The sequence below is a fragment of the Cervus canadensis genome, chromosome 4 (genome assembly GCF_019320065.1).
Source record: "Cervus canadensis isolate Bull #8, Minnesota chromosome 4, ASM1932006v1, whole genome shotgun sequence".
Classification (NCBI taxonomy): domain Eukaryota; kingdom Metazoa; phylum Chordata; class Mammalia; order Artiodactyla; family Cervidae; genus Cervus; species Cervus canadensis.
In genome coordinates this window covers 96,665,302-96,688,286 of record NC_057389.1, presented here as the reverse complement: position 1 = coordinate 96,688,286, position 22,985 = coordinate 96,665,302, and the positions used below count along the sequence as shown (strand labels likewise).

Below are 22,985 nucleotides of genomic sequence, written 5' to 3'. Positions count from 1 at the left end.
GAATTTATTGAGCATCCTCTGTGACCTGGTATATAGTCAGTTTCCTTTAAATTCTATGTGTGATCAAAAGGAATTTACCTATTGGGTATAATATTCTTTATTATGAGTCCAAGTTAAATAACTGGCATTTCAGTCTTCTAGATCTTTGCCTGACCTGTCAGTTTACTGAGAAGAAAGTATTCAGATTTCCACTACCTTTTAAATTTGTTTATACCCTTGGTACTGTCAATCGTTACACACACACACACACACACACACACAAACACACACATTCTTTAGTTAAAGTTCTCTTAAGTCATGTGGACACATTTACCTACATGAATGATGCCTACTATAAATACTACTAACATATCCACACAGTATTTATTTACATGTTTATGTATACTTGTAGCAGTATACATTACAAGTATACCATAATATACACCTGTCTTTGTCTGTAAAGTACATGCATAAACCTCATTATTCATGAGTTTACAAACACTAAAAAATCAGGCTGAATGTAAAAACAATCAGTGGAGGGAAATTAGTGACTATGTATCAGCATAAATGTGTGTATATAGGAACATATGCATCTATATAAGTGGATGTGCATGCATGCATGTGTACTAACTAACTGTATGTATGAAGACAAAGAAGGCTCAAGCACATGTAAAATGTTAACCTTTGGGGAGCTGGGATAGGGAACAATATACAAGAACCTTTTGGACTATTTTTGCAACTTTTCTGTCAGTTCAAAATTATTTCAAAATAAAAAGTTAAGAACTTAATGCAGTCGGTCAAAAAGACTGGAAGGAATCAGCTTCTCTGGCCCCAGTTATAACAATTGAAGTCTCAAAAAGAATGACTGGGAACACTCAAAGATAGAAATATGAACCCTCTTGTGATACCATTTGAGGTGGCGGTTGAACCCACACCCTACTCCGGGCACAGGTTGCTGAAGGGAAGGAACAAGGTGTGGACCCTGCCTTCCCGCCAGAGCTGATGCCAGGGAGCTCTCCCTGACGACAGAGTGGTGGTGAAAGATATCAACGGGATGAACGAATTGTGAAATTCCTGCTCACGGCAAGGATTATCACCTGAGGTTAATAACTGCATGAGGTATATGGTGGATGGGCCCCTTGCCAAAGCAAGCCCATGTGGACGACTTTCTAGTTATGAGACAAAACATGACTGCGTGACAGAGGACTGGACCGGCACTATCTGAACCCAGAGGTCAATTTAGCATCATTGACAGTGGGTCAAAAAGATGTTAAACGTCTTCTGCTGGGAGTTCATATAAAGTAGCAAGCGGTCCCCAATGTTTCTGGCAACTGGGACAGGTTTTGTGGAAGACAATTTTTACATGGACCAGGGAGGGGGATGGTTTCGGAATGATTCAAGCACATTATATTTATTGTGCACTTTATCTCTATTATTATCACACTGTCATAATGCAGTAAAGAAAGCGATGGGAGGCGGCTGTAAACAGATGACGCTTCACTCACTCGCCTGCCACTCACCTCTGGTTCCCCAGTCAATGGTCCAGTTGGGGACCCCTGACCCTTTATATATATAATGTATATATATATATATATGTATGTATATTTATATATATATATATAAATGACACAATGTCACTTAAATTTCATTTAAATAACCAAAGATGCCAGTGAATCTATCAAACCTTTGGATATGCTTTCTAGATCCAAAAAAGATCAGAGACAGAGGGCATGGTCAATGCAACCCCGTGGAAGCAGCCACACAGAGCTAGAAGGTGCATGTACTGCCGGCTGACCCGCCTGACAAGGTAGGTTGGTGTCATGGAGGGTTAGGAGAATCTTAAGAACATGACAACCAGAAACCAGACACCAGGAATGCAAGGGCTTCAGCTGGATCCTGGCAGGACACAGTAGTAAAGGACTCTGAGACACTAGGGAAATCCCAAGGCCCTGGCTATTAAACCTGATGAAGGCTTACTGATATGGGCAGCTGGAGACCATTAACTGAAAAATGAAGGCTATAAAAGGCTCATACAGAATGACTGGGCTTCGAGACGGCAGTAGTGGTTAAGAACCTGCCTGTCAGCATTAATGCAGAAGACATAAGAGACTCAGGCTCGATCCCTTGGTGGGGAAGTCCCCCTGGAGAAGGAAATGGCAACCTACTCTAGTGTTCTTGCTTGGAAATTCCCATGGACAGAGAAGCCTGGTAGGCTACAATCCATGGGTTCGCAAAGAGTCAGACTTGACTGAAATTACTTAGCATGCACACACAGTATGGCCTCATTTGGGCAAGAAGCAAAACAAAAAATCATCTAGATATGTATGTGTCCATAGAAAACGATCTGCAAGTACAGTTAAGTATCAAGAGTGGTCATCTCCAGATGGGGTAATATGTTTAGTTTCCCATTCTTGATTATGTTTTCATATGTGTGTGTACACACACACATATTATTAAAAAAGGGAGTAGATGAGAGAGGAGATAAGAGAAGGCAGAGAAAACGAAACTGCTTTTCAATTTCTCTTGTGAAGGGGAGCAACTCAAGGGTGATGCTGGGTTAAGCAGCTTTTTCTTTTTCATGCAGGTAACACAAAGATGAAAAAAGATGGAGCAGAGGAGGGGGCAGTGACGACACGGGATAGAGGTGATTGTAGGAGTGAACTTCCCGACAGGGGCGGGGTCAGCTTTCATGGGAGCAGGGACAGTCAAGGTAAGGAGGGTGGGTGAGGGGAGAAGAGCCAGACCTTCACTTGTTGCATTCTATTCCTGTCAGGTACGGTGAGGGAGCTATCTTTGAGAATACCTGAGAGCAAACACATACAACCAAGTGTTCTGGTCAAATAGTTATTTTTTAATAGCATCTTTAGAATGATAATTTGCTGCTTAAAACACCCCAGAAATCAACAGAGAGCTGGACAAACTTAACTATTAGTGAAATTCTATATTGCAACTCTAGCCTAGATTAAAATCAAATAAAAACAAAGTAGCATGACTGCTATTAGGTGAAAAATGGCAAGGTGTGCTCAAGGGGATACACTTCTAAAGTCAGGCCCAGCTTGAGCCAGGCTGTGCTGGATGGACACAATTCTCTAATTAACAGCCACTGGATGGCAGCTTGACCTCTTGTGGAATCACGATTGTGTACTCTTCAAAACACGCTGCTTTATTCTCATGGAAACAAAATAAGGCCAACACATGTTTCTGCCTTGCTCCCCTGCCCATGCACCGACCTGTGAATACTGAGACAGCAATTGGTCACACTTCTTAGTGGCCACAAGATCTCAAAGGTGTAGAAATGAAGAGGAAGCTGGCACTTACTACCTGATCCTCCCAAGAGAAAATAGAAGCATAACCTCTGAAAACCAGTGCAATTGCCAAATTAATTTGTTTTCTTGAAGCAAGCAGATCAGAGGCAGCTGCTGAAGTGTTTTCATTATTTCTGCACAGTGTCCATCAAGATGCTTCCTCCTCTCCTTGTGGCAAGATAACACTCCACAAGAGCTGAATGACAAGCCACTGGGCTAAGAACTCTAGTGAGGAGGCTGGCAAAGTGCTGGCCACGTGGCTCTGGTCACTGTGACTGCTAGGTCTGCCTCAAGACTCGGTCCTGCCACTCAAGGCAGTCAGTCACCTTGTGGATACATTTTCAGAAGGCCTGTTCATGCTCATAAAACTGATGGATGTCACAAGCTGGCGGACGGAATGCTTATGAGGAATGACAGCATCAGGATTAACCGCAGCATCACAAAGCCCAGTCATTTTGCTAGACTACAGGCCCCTAGTGGAACGTGGCTTTTAAAGTTCAGGCCACCTGAGACTGTGTTCATGAGTGTGGCCTCGCTTGGAGGGTGTGTGCTCAGGCTGTGCAGAAATATTACACTCACATCTGCGTCCATAATTTTAGGGTGCCCTGAGGTGATGAGGCTCTGGGTGCTTTTTCATATGAAAGAGGGTTGTGAGAACTTTGAGTTTAAGCTAGAGAAGGAAGGACTTGGAGCGTATCTTTTCAACTAATGTGTTAAAGCCTGTCTCGTAAAAATGGGTCGGACTCACTCTATTTCACCCAAAGGAAAGACCTTGGACCAGTGGGTGGAAGTTGTGGGAACCAAGTTTTCCGTTCAGTTAGAGAACTTATTATTTTTTTTACCTTATTATTTATTTTTCCTTTTGGCCCCACAGGGTCTTCCTTGCTATACACAGGCTTCTAGTAGGGGCCCAGGGCTACTCCCTAGCTGCAGTGCACGGGCTTCCTCTCACTGCAGGGGCTTCTTGTCGTGGAGCGCGGGCTCTGGGGGCACAGGCTTATTTATGGGCTCGAGTGTTCGCCTGGTCGCTGTGGTGCACAGGCTCAGCTTCCCGCAGCACGTGGGATCTTCCTGGATCAGGGGTCGAAACCATGTCCTGTTTACTGGCAGAATTCCTAACCAGTGGACCACCAGGGAAGTCCCAGGAAAGAACTTTCTAACAGTCAAAACTATAAAAAAAATATGCAGTGGGAGGAACATTCTCTTCATTAAAACCATCTGAGCAGAGGGTGGATAACTTCTTCAGAGCCATGAATGGCAATGTGAACTGGAGAACCTCTTTGTCCATTCCTGTTCTCAATGAAATCGAAGTGCATACACAAAATAGAGCCAAGACCGTACTTCAAAACTCAGCACAGAACTACTTCTTTACAATGAAGAGCTGCATTTAATCATATCTATGTTTCTATGAATTCTGCATTATAAACCTACAGTTCCTATGTTGCAGCTAAGTTCCATGTGGAAGGAATGCTGGTAACAACCCATTTCACTGAACTGAGTCTCTATATGCTCTTTTGAACACAGAACAAGAATGTCAACTTATGCTGGGGCTGAGAGTAAAAATGTCCGTATCTATACCCAAGATCTGTCTGCAAAAGTGTCAGAACCATGTAGAGCAGAGATTAGGAGAACCCTCCTGCAGGCTCTGCTTCCCTCTAAGATCACAAAGCATCTAGAAACTGCTTCTAGAAAGGGGCTCTTAACATGGTAACCACCAGGGTTCAGGATTCCTCAGAAAGTTTGGCAAAATCTTGTGCTCATGGCCTTTTTCTAAGGGTGGGGGGGGGGCGCGGTCACTGTTTTCATTAGACTCTCAAGTGTGTTCATGACTGTGAGAAGAGTGAGGCCCACGTGAGTGGGACGGCATTCTGTAGACTCTCAAGGGTGTCCATGACTGTGAGAAGAGTGAGGCCCACGTGAGTGGGACAGCGTTCTGTAGACTCTCAAGGGTGTCCATGACTGTGAGAAGAGTGAGGCCCGCGTGAGTCTGAGGGTGGCCCTGTGGTGCCCTTCCCGACGTGGCTACAGCCTCAACTGTTGTGCAGGGGGTTGGAAAATTGATTCTGAATTTCCCTTCCAATGCTAAAGTCCCACAGCACAGAAATGGCAGAGCAAATACCCTTGTTCACAAGGACTCCCTGGGCCCCGGGGAAAGAGTGAGTGACAGGTGCCCAGTGGCTGCTGTGACAGGCATATCCTCTTAAGTCATGATCACATTTGGCTTCAAAGAGATGTTACTGGCCACTTTGTTGCCACTTTGTTACTGTTATTATTGATTTGGTTACCAACTTTCCTGATGAAAGACCAAAAATATCAAATAACTGCCTTACTGCCAAAGGTAAGCTTACACTTAAATACAAAATACAATCTTCAGGAAAGTATACAGTAAGTTATTTTGAAATACTGATTCTGGGAAAGATCGAAGGCAGGAGGAAAAGGGGACAGCAGAGGATGCGATGGTTGGATGGCATCACTGACTTGATGGACGTGAGTTCAAGCAAACTGCGGGAGATGGTGAAGGACAGGGAAGCCTGGAATGCTGCAGTCCATGGGGTAGCAAAGAGTTGGACGCAACTTAGCGACTGAACACCACCACACCTCTTCCCATTAAAAAAATCCCACAAAAATCTGTATGTACCATTTAAGTCAATAAATTTAAAGTATTTCAGTACTATCTACATTGAAAGTAGGAAGGGGGAGGGTAAGAGAAATGGAGCCCAGGTCATTATCAAGAGAAATGTTTTCCTAATTCATGTGCCTATATAGTCAAAGAGTAGGACACGACGGAAGGACTTCCACTTTCCTTTCCTAGAGATCTCTAAAAATAAGACCGATACTCACCCATCTGGAATGACTCTAGTCCTAGCAAGGAGAAAGTGAGCCATTGTGCACCCTTCTGTTCCTGTGGTTTTAAGTAGTAAAAATCCTAAAGTACCTCAAAACCAGAAGCAAAATGAAAGAGGCTAATCCATGCAGAAAACCACAAGCACACAGGCACCGTTAAGGATTTTAAATGATACAAGGAAAGACTGATCGGTGATTCTTCTGGCCACTCTTGTGAGAAAACAATTATTCCAAATATTCAATCTTGCACTGCATGTTTCTGAAAATTTAGATTCAGGAAGTTGCAGAATATTTTCAGTAAGGGATCTAGCAGAAATATTTTGCTTTTCAATTTAAAAACATCTATTAATATTGAGTGGGATGACAACACTCCAATATCTGCTTGTGTTCATGTTAAATCTGTAATCAGAGATGGTGATGTAGAAATACACAGTAACACCAGCTGAGCCAAGATTACTGGCTCAGCTCAGAATACCAGGGAAGTCCAAGAATACTGGAGTGGGTAGCCTATCCCTTCTCCAGGGGATCTTCCCGACACAGGAATTGAACCAAGGTCTCCTGCATTGCAGGCAGATTCTTTACCAGCTGAGCTACCAGGAAAGCCCAAGTAAAAATTAAGCATTAATAAAAACTTAGCTCCAGGGAAAGGATATTATTATATTACCAACAGCTGACTTTTTCCCATTCTTGGACCTGGAAATGCTTATTGGCACTGGCAGTACATATGAGGGTAGCAAAGACTTTTCCTGTCAGAGCAAATAATTCTCTCCTCTGTGTTTATGTGACTCTTCCTACTTTGTCTTTCACCCTGGCCTGTCAGGTCGTGAACATACTCTTTCTCCTCTCTTGTCTCACTTGCCCAGGTCTACTGACTGGCATCAGTATAAGGAGCTGGATTTCCCGGGATCTCCTTGGCTTCTTGTAGGGTGATTGAAATGGCCTGAACACGCCCCACTGTAGAGGTCAGATGACCCACTTTCTTTGGTTCATGACATATTAATGTCTCCCGTTTGGTAGCTATCATGAACATGATAGCTGGAACATCATGAACATCATGGAACTGGAAGACCAGTTCCTTTGTTTTTTTCACTTGGGGGAGGGATTCATTTTTTATCTTGTAATCTTCAGATTTTATCCCCCCTCAACTTTGCAGCAGCCTTTGGGCCACTCGCTGTATGTTTCAATATCCCATGAAAATTTAGAAATTAGAAATGGGTATAAAGAATATTCTGTTTCTTTTCCACAAATCCTTGACACCAAAGGAGTGAAGAGAAAAAAGGAGGGGGTGGGTGGCTTAACTGCTTCCTAGTGAAAGCCCCTGGAAAGCCAGCGCCACAGGGGGACAGTGTGGTGGAAGGTGTGCATGGCCCCGGGCCCCTTCACTCTCTGCTCTTTCTTGTTCAGGATCCATCCAAAAGCAACACTTAGGTTTTGGCCACCGCTGTTCTCCCTTTTCCCTCTGTCCCCTGGCCTGCATTGGTACAAGCCACACAGACCCATGGGGAAGGCCCCTGATGGAGTGAGTGGAGATGGCACAGTCATTTTTCTGGCGTAGATTTAAAAATAGAAATATATCATATATATTTTTACAAGCAAAAAAAAAAAAGAAATACACAGTCACATGTCATTTAAAAACACACAAAAATTGGACATGTTATATACTTCTCTTTTAAAATGTATTTGTATTATTTTCACCAATCAAAACACACGTAATATATTTTATTATAAAACATTAGGCAATGTTACTTTTGAGATATGCAATCTGAAAGGTCACACCTGTGTTTACTACCAGTATGAAACACCAGAGGAGTTACATTAGAAATCAACCATATGAACTCATCATCATATATCATTACCATGACTTTACACAGCATCAAATCTGGATTAAAACAGTCTCCCATTCAGTGTTTCAACTTTGGACTCTGGGTGTCAGCAGGGGCCTACCAAGCATTTTCTCCTTTAGGATGCGGCTCTGAGCGCCATGGTGCACAGGCAAGCACAGAGCCTTGATTCTGTCTCCTGTCTCCACAGCTGATCAACGCTGAGCAGGATGTTTCTAGAATGCTCTCCTACTCTGACAGACTGTCTGCTCTCTGGAGCCTGCACTTGAAATCAAGACCTGACAGGGGAGGCAGTCATTTCCTTTTTAACAAAAAACTAAGTCAACAAACAAAATGAACCTAGTCCAAATTCCAGGCTAATAATAAATTACCTGGTTTATAAAAATATGTGTCCAAAATAGTTACTTCCAGGGTTGTGTACAATATAAATTACAAAAATAAAATAGAAAAGATGAAAAATTGAGCACATTTTTCAGTTCTTTATCCAACACCAGAATTTATCCATGGAGAGCAGTGTGGAACCATCTGCATTGCACCAGGTCCCTAGTACGTCCCAGCTCAGGAGGGAGGACCCTGAACTAGGGTGAGGTACTTCTGAGGAGCTCTGCGGTCTGCAGCACCGTGGCCTGCCGGGGTGCACTCATCACTTGCTGATGGAAGGTGGTCTTGGCAGGAAACCCGTCCATACCATCATGGACTTCATCGGTGAACAAAGGAGGAATCAGTGAGCAGAAAGTCACTTGGTATGGCACCTAGCTCCATTTATAAACGCCACCTGGCTGAATGTAGAGTCACCCAGTGGGACTTCCATGTGCCCTCCCGTTCCTCTGCTGCATGTACATAAGCTGAGGACAGATAATGTATTTTTAAAACTCTCCCCTTTCCTTTTCTTTTCAAAGATAGATTTAGTCAAGTTTTTTAAGGAATGTGTATTAGGTCATTTTAAGATGTTTATATATGTACAGCGATAACTTTCTTCACTATACCATCAGGCCTCTGAAGCCAAATAATCCTCAGCTATGTAACAGGTGTTTCTGCCCCAATCCAAGTTAGTATTCCATCTTACAGCTGAACATGTCTAAACATCACAATAGAAAACTATTTATTACTTCAATATTAATTTTGTTCATCAAGGGTTCCAGTTTCCAGTGATAAGACCAATAAGATACAAATGGTATAGAGAGAATCATATATTTTAGATAATATTTATAATAAACTTTCTTAACAAAGCTCCTCCTCAGAACACATTCTATAGAATGTGACAATGTTGACCCAATAGCTTCCAAAATAACTGAACAAAAGATATGAATAAGCTCAGGGGAAGCATCACGAGCACAGGTAGCCGTGTGTGACCATCATAACTCCATCTCTGCAATGACACTTCAATACTCAGGATTTTACTGAATCTTGAATAATTTCCATATTAGTCTGAAAGTATCAATTTCAGGTGAGCAGCTTAAAATCAGGAAATATTTAACAGTTAATAATTACCCTTTAGGACAGTTCCTCCCTATCCCTCAGAAGGCCTCCCCTCAGGAAAAGGAAATGACTCCACAAACTGGAGGACGACCACAAACAGGCATTCTGAGTCAGCCTGCTTCCAAAAACAGACCAAAGGGGATTTGGGTGCTTTCTTTTGTGAAAGAAAGTCGAGGAAGAATGCTGTGTTGGAAGAGGGAAACTTTGCCTTGTGAAATCATGTATCTTACCCTAGAGGAGGTAAGATAGGACCCAGTCCAGGCGCAAGCAAAACAAGCACTCAGCAAGTGACTGCCATCATCTTTAGTGATCACTTCGTAAAATTCTACTCTAACAGCAGGTGATGGGGTCAAGAATCTATTTGCCATCATATGATTGACATGGGTGTTAGGTGGCTAATAAAGAAGATGAAGTTCTAGGTAGCACTTCAAATTAGTAAGTCCAGAAGACCAAGGAAAAAGAGATGGCATAGATAGGATTTTAAACATATATATGTTTTAAGCAGCATAAAACAAAACTTAAAATGCTATCATGCAGTAAAACTGAATGTACAGTCATCCAGACTAACACAATTTAGAGAAAACAAAGTATCCTGGTCTTAGCAGTGATAATTCTCAGCCTAAAACATGACAAATTAAAGTTACATTTTTTTAATTAGATAGATTTAATTATATTCCTTCTGAAATATGAAAGAAAGTTAATTCATACCCTAAAAGAAGGTAAGATATTATAATATGATGGTGGCCAATTAATACATATAAATCTATTTTTTTCTGGAGAAACACAAAATTACTTAAGAGGGTTAAGAGACAATTCTAGAAGCAGCACTACCTGGAAGATTATTTGGCTTTATAAATACTGATTTCCAAAGTGCTAGAGGGCAAATCCAAGCAAGCATTTGTGTCATGCATATAAATCCCAACAGTTACTGAAGATGGGAAATGATCACTATTACCTCACAACTTAAAAAAAAAAATTCATATATTCTAATTGCTCACCTGAAATGACCTTGAACAAAATTTCTAGATGTGTGGTTTGTACTTTTTTTTCTTTAGACATAATCTGCTTCATTTTATAATCTAAGCAAGGCAAGCCTAGTACAACTGAGTAGGGGCAAGGCATCATGTTTCTTACATGCAGAACATGGAGTTTTTCTGTTTGGTTCCATCAACTCCCAAGCATTTCACGCCCATGGAAGTGAGAGTTCCTTCACTGATGACAAGCTTGCTATTTCTAACTTATCATCGACAGCCTTCCAGGGGTCCTGCCGAGGCATCCAGACTGCTGTCTGTGTCCGAGGCCAGCGTCTGCTCCGTGGACATGGATGAAATGTCATTGATGGATGAGGACTGAGAAGGAGTGGCGTTGCTGCTTACTGCTGCATCTGTGCTGAGAAAACCAGACATAATAAAACCTGAGGCACGACACTGCTGCGGATCCCGGCAGTGAGACGTCAGGCCACTCCTCAGCTCTGTCCTTTTGCAGTTTCCTACACTATTAGTATAAACAAGAAGTTAGCTGACTATACATTTTGAACTTTTTGTGGAGTCTTTCTTTAGGCTCAAAGTCCCAAATAGTCCTCTGTCTTTCACTGCAATATTCTCTTTCTTCCTGGTGGCTAAATATCACACACATGTATAGTCATGTTAACTACTTTAAAAATGCCTTCTGGTTTTAAAAAGATATTAAAAGAAAACTGTTGAATTTATCCTAAAACTATCAGTATCACAAAAGGCTCAAGTCCAAATAGGATTCAAGTGTCATCAGACACTTCAGTTATAATCATAAACACTTAATCCAAGGGAAAAAACATCAACCTTTGAAGAATTCTTTTGCAAAAAAAAACCTTCTAAAAGAAGGAATGATACAAACAAGAAAAAAATAGGAACAAAATTTAGTGGACTCTTGTTCATTTAATTTTTGCCTTCTAAATCCCCAAAACTGACATTTTAAGGCAAATGAAACTAACCTATTTCCTACTATCTATATTTTAGCCTGGTTTGAACAAAAACAAAACATCCAGGGTCTCAGAGGTCAGTCTTAAATTTGTGCTTAGTTAACTATAAGCACCTAAATTTGTATTGAAGTTATATAATCTCCAGACACTTGACACATGTCATGCTGAATATAAAATTTAAGAATAAGAAACAGCCCCGTATGTATTTACATGTGTGTGTGGTGTGCATGTGCTTTCCAGTGGGAGTGGAGTGAATACAAATGTGAAATAAACGTAAGTAAAGAATTTTGTTTGAGGTAGAACCTTAGAGTGGAGAAGGAAATGGCAACCCACTCCAGTACTCTTGCCTGGAAAATCCCATGGACAGAGGAACTTGGTAGGCTACAGTCCATGGGGTCGCAAAGAGTCAGACACGACTAAGCGATTTCACGTTAACTTTCAGAACCTTAGAGATGGTATTAAAAGTTAATACCATATATATTATGCCTCTAATAATCATACAGCTTCCTAATTGTTAAAACGTCAGACGTCTACCACTAAGAAGATCAAGCAGAAAGATGGGAGAATTATATGAACAATTTTCTCAAAAGAAAACCAAATTCCACTTTATCTAGACTCATATTAATTTTCTTTTTTAATTGGTTGGGGGCAGTATAAAGAAGGTCATGCACGTTGAAAAAACTTTGAATTAAAAAAAAAAAACAAAAAAACCTTTGAATTCAATTCCCCTATCTATAAATGAAAATGACAGTAGCTGTTACAAGGATGAACCAAGAATGTTCACAATACAGTTAGTTCACTGCCTGGCATCAGTAAAATGTTAGCTGCCACAATCAGAGCAGACCAAAAAGAGAAAACTATTTCACACAAAGAGTTTTCAAATCCAATGCTGGTCAAGCTGGCACTTAAAAAAATAGAGAAAGAAAAGTATTATGCAATCAAACTATTAAAGCAATCACTAACCTGAAGGTTGATCTTTTACAACACCATTCTTGCTTCTTTCTTCCCAATCCATTACTTCTTTGTAAATTAGCTCTTCAAATAGAAATGCAAGTTAGAATGCTTCATCAGTTTCTCTGCATCTCTAAACCCTGCTTCCAAATAAACCAGAACCACTCCAAGGGCACTGTGATGTGCTATTTTTAAATGTGATAGACGGACAACTAATAGTTTACCTAGACCAAAATATAATTTGATTCCTTGTATCTTTTCAAACCAATTATATCTTTTCAACCAGCCAATTAAGAAGGCCATAAAAGTAGGGTAGTTCTGGATCCACTAGTGGGTTTTACCAAGTTGAGGGTAGGGAGAGAGTGGAAGAGAGACATGGGGAGTAGGGAAAAGAAGGAAAAGTACTAGCAAAGTGACTCTACAGAACAGTTTAACTACTGGATATTCTCACATCTTTTTGCACAGTTTTTCCTCCAACATTGTGGTTCTCCAAATGTAACTCCTCCAGATTGGCCAGAAATTGGTCTAGTTACCTAAGTTTTTTCTTGGTTTCAATCTCAGTTTTCCTCAATTTTCATGTGTCAGAACAACTGCCTGTTAAGTAAGATATCAGCAGCTGCCTAAAAGTTTGGTATTCATGAAATAAAACTAGCCCATTGCAGGCACCGAGTGAGGCCTGTGGGTGTGCGTGCGGCAGGTCACCGGCATCCCTGCTCCCACGGAGGGGCTCTTGGGCAGGACACGCCACCACGTTTGACTTGCGCTGACCACAGTTCTCAACTATTACTGATTCTGCTTTTTAATGAAATATTTTTAGTTTAACCTCTTTATTACTGGTTTAGTTTCTTGTGGGTTGTCTGGTTAGAGTGGTAATAATAACCATTTGCATATTTTTGATCTGCAATTTCCCCCAAACTCTTATTTTAAAACGTGTATATAACTACAAGGCTTACAAATATAGCAGAAGTTCACATGACCCCAGCAGGGTCTCTCATATCTGCTTTACAGGGGCCTGTGAACGGGGGTTACTCAATAGTTTCCAACATGTTATCAAGTTAAGCGTAATACACTTACTGAATTTAGTTTACAAGTCAAGATTTGATAATGTGAGATGTGTGAAAAACCTTTGCTTTTGTCTTCTGAAGCAAATATGCAATTCACACATGTTCCTCTCTAATTTTGCTATCTTCAAGTTCTTTTTCTGCTGGGAAGTGGGAAGAGAGAGGGTAAGGGGTGAAGGGTCTCCACCCCTCCCTTAGAAAGGCTACTGTCAAAAAGTGTTAAGTTGCCCCATTTCAAAAAATGTGTAACAATCAAAATAAATTCCATCTTTACCTTTCCATTCTTCAATTGCATGTTCTCTCTCTTCCAACTGGGCATCATAAATTTGAGGTGGTGGCTAAAAATTAAATTTTACAGGTAAAGTTAATAGTTGAAAAAATAATGGGGCCTGAAGAAAATTAATCACTTGTAAGACTTCTAAAATATTTATAAAAAATAATAAAATAAAATATTTATAATGTTGATGCAGTTTCATTCAATATGTAGCTTAAAGATTTCTTTGTAAGTATGATATTTACATTGGTTTCAAAATCAAAATAATTACGGAAAAATTAACCAAAAAATAGACCTATTATAGTCCTGCTAATAATTACACTCTAAGGACATCTGCCCAAATGTAATTATAAAATTAGCAATCACAGGTTGCTTCCTAGAGATCCATTCTGGACAAGGTACTGTGCTAGGAAATACAGAAGCTGCAAAATATATCTCAAGTTTATATTTCTTCCTGTTAGAACTCCCAAATTCAGTCCCCAAATCTTAAGTGGACTGTTTCAAAAATTTACTTAAAATCATGTTTGTAAATCAAATTATTTTCATATAAAACAATGAATAAAATGGTGGTTAAATACATAGGACAAAACCTAAAAATAAGTATGTGAACGTGAAAGTCACTCAGTCATGCCCAACTCTTTGTGACCCCATGGACTATATAGTCCCTGGAATTCTCCAGGCCAGAATACTGGAGTGGGTAGCCTTCCCTTCTCCAGGGGATCTTCCCAACCCAGGGATCAAACCCAGGTATTCTGTATTGCAGGCATATTCTTTACCAGCTGAGCCACAAGGGAAGACCAAGAATACTGGAGTGGGTAGCCTATCCCTTCTCCAGCGGATTTTCCCGACTCAGGAATTGAACCAGGGTCTCCTGCATTGCAGGCAGATTCTTTACCAACTGAGCTATCAGGGAAGCCCAATAATGAGCATGACACTATGTAATTATTTAACTTTCAACTAAAGACCATTCATACCAGGGATGCTACAGAAAAATGCACATGAGCACCACACTCAGAAGTGGAACTTCTCTAATAGGTACCTCTGGGAAAGGACGAACAGACCTGTCATTTTCAGCAAGTTTCTTAGCTTGACTGGATACCTAAACAAGATAATAAAAGCAAAACCCAGGCACAGTACCAGGTACACAAACGGATGCCTAAAAAAGGTGATCCTATGATCACACATCAGCATGGACATAAATGACAATTCTATCACCACAGCATAAGCATGTTTACTCCTGAGGTACTCAGGGTTCAGCCCCAGTAACGGGTCCTAAAAGGGGCTGGATCCCTGCTACGGCCTCAAAGTAATCAGGAGTCCTTTTAACCTTAAATCTTTGTGTAGCCACTTCAGACTGACAGACAGAAGATCCAGCGAAATGTACGCCCTGCCTTTACACACAACTCTTTTCAAAATAGATGCTTACCGCTTCTGCTTCAGCAGGGTCATACCAAACAGTGATATAAGGGTGACGCAAAGCTTCATCTACAGAGATTCGCTTGTCGGGATCTATGACTAACATTTTTGATAATAAGTCTCTGGCTTGACTTGCTAGGGTAAAAACAAATATTAGATTAATAAAGTAACAATTTTAACCTGAGAATCACACAATAAAGAACTAAATGTGACAGCACAGACAGAACAAAAATATACTAACTCTGGGAAACTGGTGACAGATTCAGGATTATCAGTCTCTTTCTGTAAGAGGAAATCAGGCAGCCATTTCCACTACAAACCAGGCTTTCAAAAGTGCTTTTGGCCCGAGTGTGGTGGGGGGAAGGACAGGGCATGAAGCTGACAAACCGCGGACAGCGAGGGCACAGGGGCTAAGCTGAGGGGGGCGCTGCCGAGAGCGCAGGCATGAAGCACGGGCAGGCCTTTTCTTCTGATGCCACATCAAAGTGAAACTGAACAGACTGAGCCGCACAAAGATTTCACATTTGCCTCATACAGACATTTCACAGATATCTCTGCTTTGCCTGTGCTGTGCTTGGTCGCTCAGTCGTGTCCGGCTCTGCAACCCCATGGACTGTAGCCCCCCAGGCTCCTCTGTCCTTGGGATTTTTCAGGCAAGAACACTGGAGTGGGTAGCCATTCCCTTCTCCAGGGGATCTTTCCAATCCAGGGATCGAACCCAGGTCTCTTGCACTGCAGGCGGATTCTTTACTGAGCCACCAGGGAAGCCCTCTGCTTTGCCTACCTGTATACAATGTACACTTTTTAAAAAAATCTAGAGATTAGTAGTTAGAAAAAAATTCAACAAGCTCAATAATTTGGTTAAATACAAGGCTCACCTAGGTTTCAGCGATTAAAATTCACAGGTGGGACCTCTCTGGTGGTCCAGATGCTGAGACATTGCACTCCCAGTGCAGGGGGACCAGGTTCAATCCCTGGTCAGGGAACTAGAGCCCACATGCTGCACCTAAGAGCTTGCATGCCACAACCCAAGACCCCACACACCACAGCTAAGACCCGGGACAGCCAAATAAATACGAAACCAAATAAAGTTCACATATGTAGGCAAAGGAGAGATGGAACTCTTCTGAATGAGGCACAGTTTGTCTTGATGTAGAGAAAATCACATCTATTATTTTCCCTTAAAATACATTTTAGTGATGGGCACAGGATAAGGGGAGAAGGCCTTTTAAAATTTCTGACTCTTCAAATGGGTGAGAATCTTTATTCAAGTATTCTTTACACCTGATAACAGTTTGAATTCCATTTGCTGTAACTAATATAAGAATCTTTCAGACTATGTAAATATTGTGACCACAGGCTTCAGTTTTGTCCCCTTTATTGAGGACAAAACTTCTAGGTCTTTAAGCTTTCTTTCTGAAATGCCTTCATTCTAGCCTATAAATGACTTTGAGGGTTTTCAACTATTTCATCTTTCAGTTTTCACAGATTTTAGAATGCAAACATAAAAAAAGCTTCACCAGATAATGAAAACAAGTATAAGAAAAAAGGATATCTTACTTTTAATTTTGTCTCGTTCAGATTCTGATGGGAATATCCAATCTGGAAAGAGTTCTTCAAATTTGATTCCAGGATACTTTGGTCTGTTTTCTACATAATTCCTCACAGTTGGCTGAAGTTTCTTCATGAAATCTGCAGATGGTGTTCCTAGCTGCTCAATAACTTTATTCCACTGATCAATATCTAAGGAGTCTCTTGAGGAAAATACAACTGAAATGCCTTATATTCATATTACATAAAGTTGCATCATTCAAAGAGAAACTTAAATTATACTTATCAATGAATAATTAATCAGGCCAGCTCACTGGGTCAGCAGAAGCATTCCAAAATAATATTCAAATAAGGTTTGGGTTTCTAATTAAGACTATTTAAAAAAAACAAACTCTGCACCATGTAAACTCTGGTCACAGTTTATTAAATCAACACAATGAAGTCTTTATGGCTTCCTATTCTAGATCAAAATAAAGTTATCTTGAAGCTGAAGAATACCTATGACTGAAAGGCTTAAACATGAAAGTAGGTAATAATTATGTAGGCAAATGGAAATCAGTTCTCATAATAATGGGCTTCCCTGATAGCTCAGTTGGTGAAGAATCCGCCTGCAATGCAGGAGACCCTGGTTCGCTTCCTGGGTCAGGATGATCCCCTGGAGAAGGGATAGGCTACCCACTCTGGTATTCTTGGGCTTCCCGTGTGGCTCAGCTGGTAAAGAATCTGCCTGCAATGCGGGAGACCTGGGTTCGATCCCTGGGTTGGGAAGATTCTCTGGAGAAAGGGAAAGGCTACCCACTCCAGTATTCTGGCCTGGAGAATTCCAAGAACTGTACAGTCCATGGGGTCGCAAAGAGTTGGACAAGACTGAGTGTCTTTCAAGTGACTTTCACTTCGCTTCCACTTCTTGTAATAAAGCTATGTTAGATATAAAGCTCCCTAAAATAGAGAGACCTAACTGACTGCTCAATTTACAGCTGGGAGCCACCCTGCGGGCTCGGCAGGATGCCGTGCACAAGGGAGGGGGCGGGAGCCGGGGTACTTTCTGAGCCCTCATCATGTCATCTCCCACTGTAGCTGGGCTTACAACATTGAGCAGCGCCAGCTTTGAGAGGTCATTAAGTTTTACTTGGCACTGACTCTGGCCATCATTGCAATATAAATAAGTGTGTTTTATTTCCTTTCAAAGTACATGATCTAGGTTTCAGACTCCATTGTGTGTTAGTCACTCACTAGGTGTCAGGCAGTCAGTCCCCTTGGGTCTCATCTTCCTATTTGTAAAATGTAGACAATGCCAGCTTTGTCTCTTTTCCTGGAAGCTTGAGATAACCGGCAAGATGAATGTGGAAAGTGATTCTAAAACCATAAATATTATATAAGAGAACACAAACCAGAGGAATCAAATAAATAAATAGAATCTTTAAAAAGTGATTGATTGAGGCATGTCTTCGAAAAATAAAATGATATCACTGTGATATCACTGTGAAAGAACCTCAGAAACAAACATATGTTCTTCAAAGAACAAAGGAGGAGGCCCTCTTGTCTCCTGTAATGTCTTTCTTCTTACTGGTATACCATCACCAGTTTGCTCTCCACTGGTGCATTCCATCACCAATCAAACATAATTTTTTTCCCTCTCATCTTAAAACAACAGTCAATTTCCTTTGAACAGTCACTTTCCTTTGAACTTCCGTAGCTTAGCTACCATTCCCATTTGCAGCAATACAGAGTTGTCTATATCTTTAATTCCCACCCTGTCATTCTCTCTTAACCATTCTTTTCAGCCATCATTTCATGAAAACTGTGCCCATCAAAGTTGCAGGTGACCGCCCCTCAGTTCTCAGTCCTCACCTTTTTGACAGTGTTCATGTGCTCCCTCAGTAATCTGCTTCTGGGCCTCCAGTGTCCTGTACTTCCTGAAAGGTACCTGGCAGAAGCTTTCTCTTTCTTATCAGCCACAAGGAGTTCTTTTCTACCTTCGGTTATGGACCTAAAACAAATCTCTGACAACTGCAGTCTGGTTTCCAGAATCTTTTTCTATCTCATGTTTGAAAAAAAGAGCAAAATTGTCTTTGGAAAATGATGGTAATCTCTGTGTGTGTTCTAAGAATGACATTAGGTGACCTTATACATAAAATTATTATTACTGATATTGTAAGATGTTAATATGTAAATTAAGAACTTTAAATTATTTAATAATGCACCAAAAAGTCCCCACACTTTTCACATCTGTACTATCTGAAGAACACAGTTAAGTAGTTAAAGAAAGGAAAGATGCAAAATAAATTAAAAATTGAGACAAAGTGAATGTTAAGTTGATACTTCTAATTATGTATCGTTAGGGAATTCCCTGACAGCCCAGTGATTAGGACTCAGTACTTTCACTGCTGAGGGCGTGGTTTCAATCCCTGATTGGGGAACCAAGACCCTACAAGCCTCGTACTGTGGCATAATAAATAAATGTATCTTTAGAATACATCAATTTTTCCTTTTTATATTGAGTTTATTTTCAAATTAAATATCTCCTATTTATAGTTTGAAACAACTGAATCTAAGGTAAGGCTATGAAAAATTGCTAGAAAATGTATTAGAACAAAATAAAATGCTATGTTTAACTTCACATAAAATCTATGATGTGAAAACTATTAAGGAAGGTAAATAAAATGATAGGGATAAAATTTTTTCATTTCAAGTTTGTGTTGTGAAGATTTATATTACAAGAAAATCACCCTCATAAAATCATAAAAATGAAAATTAATAAAATATATACAAAACATTGACTACACAACTTAATTTCTCTTAAAGATAACCATCAATCTGCCAGCAGAGACTACTTTAAGCTTTCATAACGAAAAAATAAAATCAAAAGACTAACGAAAATTTTAGGTGGTGAGAACACAAATGAAAAAGGGTATATGTGAAGAACTAAGTTAGAATAAAAAATACTGAAGATGGAAGAACATGAGGAATATGAGAAAAGAAGGCTATTGAAACTATTATATATCTATTCTTCCTTATGCTACATATCATTAATATGATTTGCTGACCACAGTATAAGTTAACCTTTTGCATTTTATATTTATTTAGACTTCCCCAGTAGGGAAGTCACAAATAACCATCTAAGTGGATCTTCTAAAATTTTCTACGAAATGTCAGAAGAGTAACAAACAAAAAAATTTAGCAAATACTGTTCCTCACAAACTTTTCACTTTAATCTTTTCCCTTTAGGTCTTATGTAGCACGCTTCAGTTCTTACTTTGGAGGAAAATATTCTATTGCATCCTGGTAACTGATGAAATAGTATATTAAACAAATTACACAAGAATATTGGCCTATTAAATTTAGACAACTCCCTAGATGGTTAAATTAATTAACTAAACAGTATTTTCATTTAAACACCAGAATACATTTGTCAAAGAGTAAATGCATTTCTTATAAGCTATTTTTAACAAAATTAAGAATGTAAATTGGTTTAATTCTACATCTCAATAAAATCGTTAGTCAAGTAAAAAAGAAAACATAAAATTGAACCATTTGATCTGTGACGCTAATTTAACAAATATAATCAAGACCTCCTTAGAATACAGTCTAGAATTACGACATTTTCCTTTTGAGCTCCTGCTGCCTTTGGTATTTATGGAAAACATGGCCGGGAAGGTCCCCGGGAAGGATACGATCAGTGCCTTGGAATATCACACAACCTTTCACCAGCTCTCCCATGATGCAACCCACTGACCAGATATCAACTGAAAATAAAGTGAAATGACAAAATTATGAAGTGCCATGAACAAAACAAAGGTGAGGAAAAGGTTTCTAACAGTGCACTAAATATATAAATATGGAAAATAAACGGCCAGTTAAGGGTGAACTGTTTTAGACAGTATGAAAGATTGCTGACCTCTATTTTGGCTTTCAGTTTGCAGCAATCTGGGCTTTCAGTGCCAAAGAGTCCAACACTTTACAGCTTCAAAGACAAAGTCCCAGAAATAAGGAGTGCCTGTCCCCAGAAAGCTGCTTCCAGGCACGAGCCCACCCCGGCTCCCGGCCTTGTGGTCAGCACCAGGTATCTCCCTGTGAAGGATACAGTCTCTTCCTGGGAACAGGACTTTATGGAGGACCATTTCTGCCATGATGCACCCGACAGACCAGATGTCCACTACCAAATACCAGGTGATTAAAACCAGCCAGAGACCGCCCCCACGCATGTCTTTTCTCAAATCCCCTCCCAAACAAAGACAGACCCAGCTTGTTAGTAGGACTTGTGTGAAGTATGAACACCATGCCTCGGAGTGATCCGTTTCTAAACTGTCAAGTCAGTGGGGCCCCACAGGGCCAGGCTTGTCTGGGTTCCGGAGAGGGCCAGAGGCGCCTCACCTTCTGGCTGTTCCCCTCCTCTGCGGGGCCCAGATGAATCAAGGCCTCAGAAGCCCAGACAGAGAGCTCTTCAGTGCCCCTGCCGGTGGAGGTGGGCTGAGAGACGCTAACAGGGGACAGAATTTTGTCTCATGTCCATAGAGGACTGGAAGGCCACAGGCTTGTGTCTCTCTGAATAGGAGGAGCACAAGTTCTAAAACATCTGAATAAACTTGAAGCTCAACTCATTTCTGATGACTTAGGCAAACTTTCAGACTCTTTTTTTTTTTTTATAAGTAAGTGTGATTTAGTTCTTTTTGACAAATTTTTCAAAAGCTAAGTTTCAAAGAGCTCTGATATTGCTAGAATAAGTTTTGCTGTTAAACAAACAAACAAACACCAATTTTACACACAAAAAGCACATGTTGTATTGTTCCATTTATATCTAGTTCAAAAATACGAAAAATCAATCTATGGTGCTGGAAATCAGGATAACGGCTTCCCTTGGGGGTTGAGACCCAGAAGGGTTCCGGGGAGGCCTCCGTTATGCTGCTGGTTACGTGGGTGTGCTTCCACTGAGCGGCACACTTGGGATTTGCATATTTTTTTGCAAGCATATTATACTTTGATAAATGTCCAAAATATTCATTTCAAAAATGAATAATTTTAACCAATGGAAATATAAAATTATTTCTTGTCTGTGAACTGTGATGATCTACGCTTAACACAGTCTCCGTGTTATATTTCATACAGTTCACAGGAAAGAGAAAAAAACTAGTGATGACTAATAGCACTAATTTTAAACATCGCAGCCTCTTCCAGTTCTGTCTGTACTCACCGTTCTCTTTGTAGCCCATGCCCAGGATGACTTCGGGTGCCCGGTAATACCGCGTCACCACATAGGGGGTCATCATAAAGTTGGTGCACGCCGTGCGAGCCAGGCCAAAGTCAAGGATCTTAAGGGTGCAGTCTGACTTTACTACAATGTTACTAGGCTTCAGATCCTAGGACAGAAAAGGTTTAAATTAATACAGCGAACCAAAGCATGCTAAATAAACAATCTCACGTTGGTAAGGATTTGTGAGGTCAGTGACCACTTAAGTATGTGAGAGTGCTGGGAGAAGGAAGAAAGTTAGAATTGAATACTGGGATTTTAGAATCATGTTGGAAAACCTAACTCTCAAATTGAAACCAATACAAATCAGTCTAGAGAGACCAGATGGTTGCCCTTCTCTGCTGTGTGGAAACCTGCATGACACTACTTTGCTTAAATCCTTTTGAGAGTCTCTACAACATCCACTCGGCCCTCCTTCCACGCCTGGGTCATCCTTCAGTTCCCAACATTCTGGCTCTTCCCTGCTATCCAACGGAAATATAATTCAAGCCCCATGTGTGATTTACATTTTCTGACAGCCACCTTAAAAAAGTGACTAGAAAAGGTAAGATTTAACTTTAATATTTTCTTTAATTCAATACAGTGTATTTCCATAGTATTCATTTCTAAAATGTAACCAACATATAAACATTATTGAGATATTTTACATTTTTTGGTACTGTCTTTGAAATCCAGTATTTATTTATAATTATAGCCACATTCTGAGTACTTAATAGCTTCATGTGGCTAGAGGCTATGACACTGGACAGCATAGGGCTAGAATTCTCAGACCCTGGAATGTCCCAAAGGCTTCTTCTTTCTTTGGAAGAAGAATCCCATGATTACCAACACCAACTTCCCATCCCCTGGGACCCACCGTTCCCTGGCACACACACTACTCTTAAAGTCCCTTCTTCACCCCTACCAGGCAGGGCTCTGTGAGAGGAGGCCTCAAGGTCTCTCTGCGCTCCCAGCATGGAGTCTGGCACAGCAGATTCTCAGAAAATGTTTGCCAGGTGAATGTACACACCATACTCTACCACACTCTCAACGCAACTCATCACAACTTCTGCGGCTTTTTCCCTCATTACTCTAGGGCC

The 22,985-nt window shown here is 40.5% G+C and overlaps 1 protein-coding gene across 5 annotated transcripts in view; it reads right to left on the bottom strand.

Moving 5' to 3' along the window:
- Positions 1-7,790: 7,790 nt before the first annotated feature.
- Positions 7,791-22,985, bottom strand: part of MAPK9 (mitogen-activated protein kinase 9) — a 65,459-nt gene continuing 50,264 nt past the window's right edge. For 3 of the 5 annotated variants that reach the window (XM_043466977.1, XM_043466982.1, XM_043466981.1), the window contains exons 6-12: positions 21,850-22,015; positions 20,333-20,404; positions 16,668-16,850; positions 15,118-15,242; positions 13,692-13,755; positions 12,369-12,440; positions 7,791-10,832 (exon numbers count right to left, since the gene is read on the bottom strand). In XM_043466977.1, the coding sequence (XP_043322912.1) occupies positions 10,690-10,832; positions 12,369-12,440; positions 13,692-13,755; positions 15,118-15,242; positions 16,668-16,850; positions 20,333-20,404; positions 21,850-22,015 (825 nt within the window). In that variant the 3' untranslated portion in view covers positions 7,791-10,689. Of the gene's footprint in view, positions 10,838-12,368; positions 12,441-13,691; positions 13,756-15,117; positions 15,243-16,667; positions 16,851-20,332; positions 20,405-21,849; positions 22,016-22,985 lie in introns of all 5 variants that reach the window. The other 2 variants (XM_043466978.1, XM_043466979.1) reach the window with 2 other exon arrangements.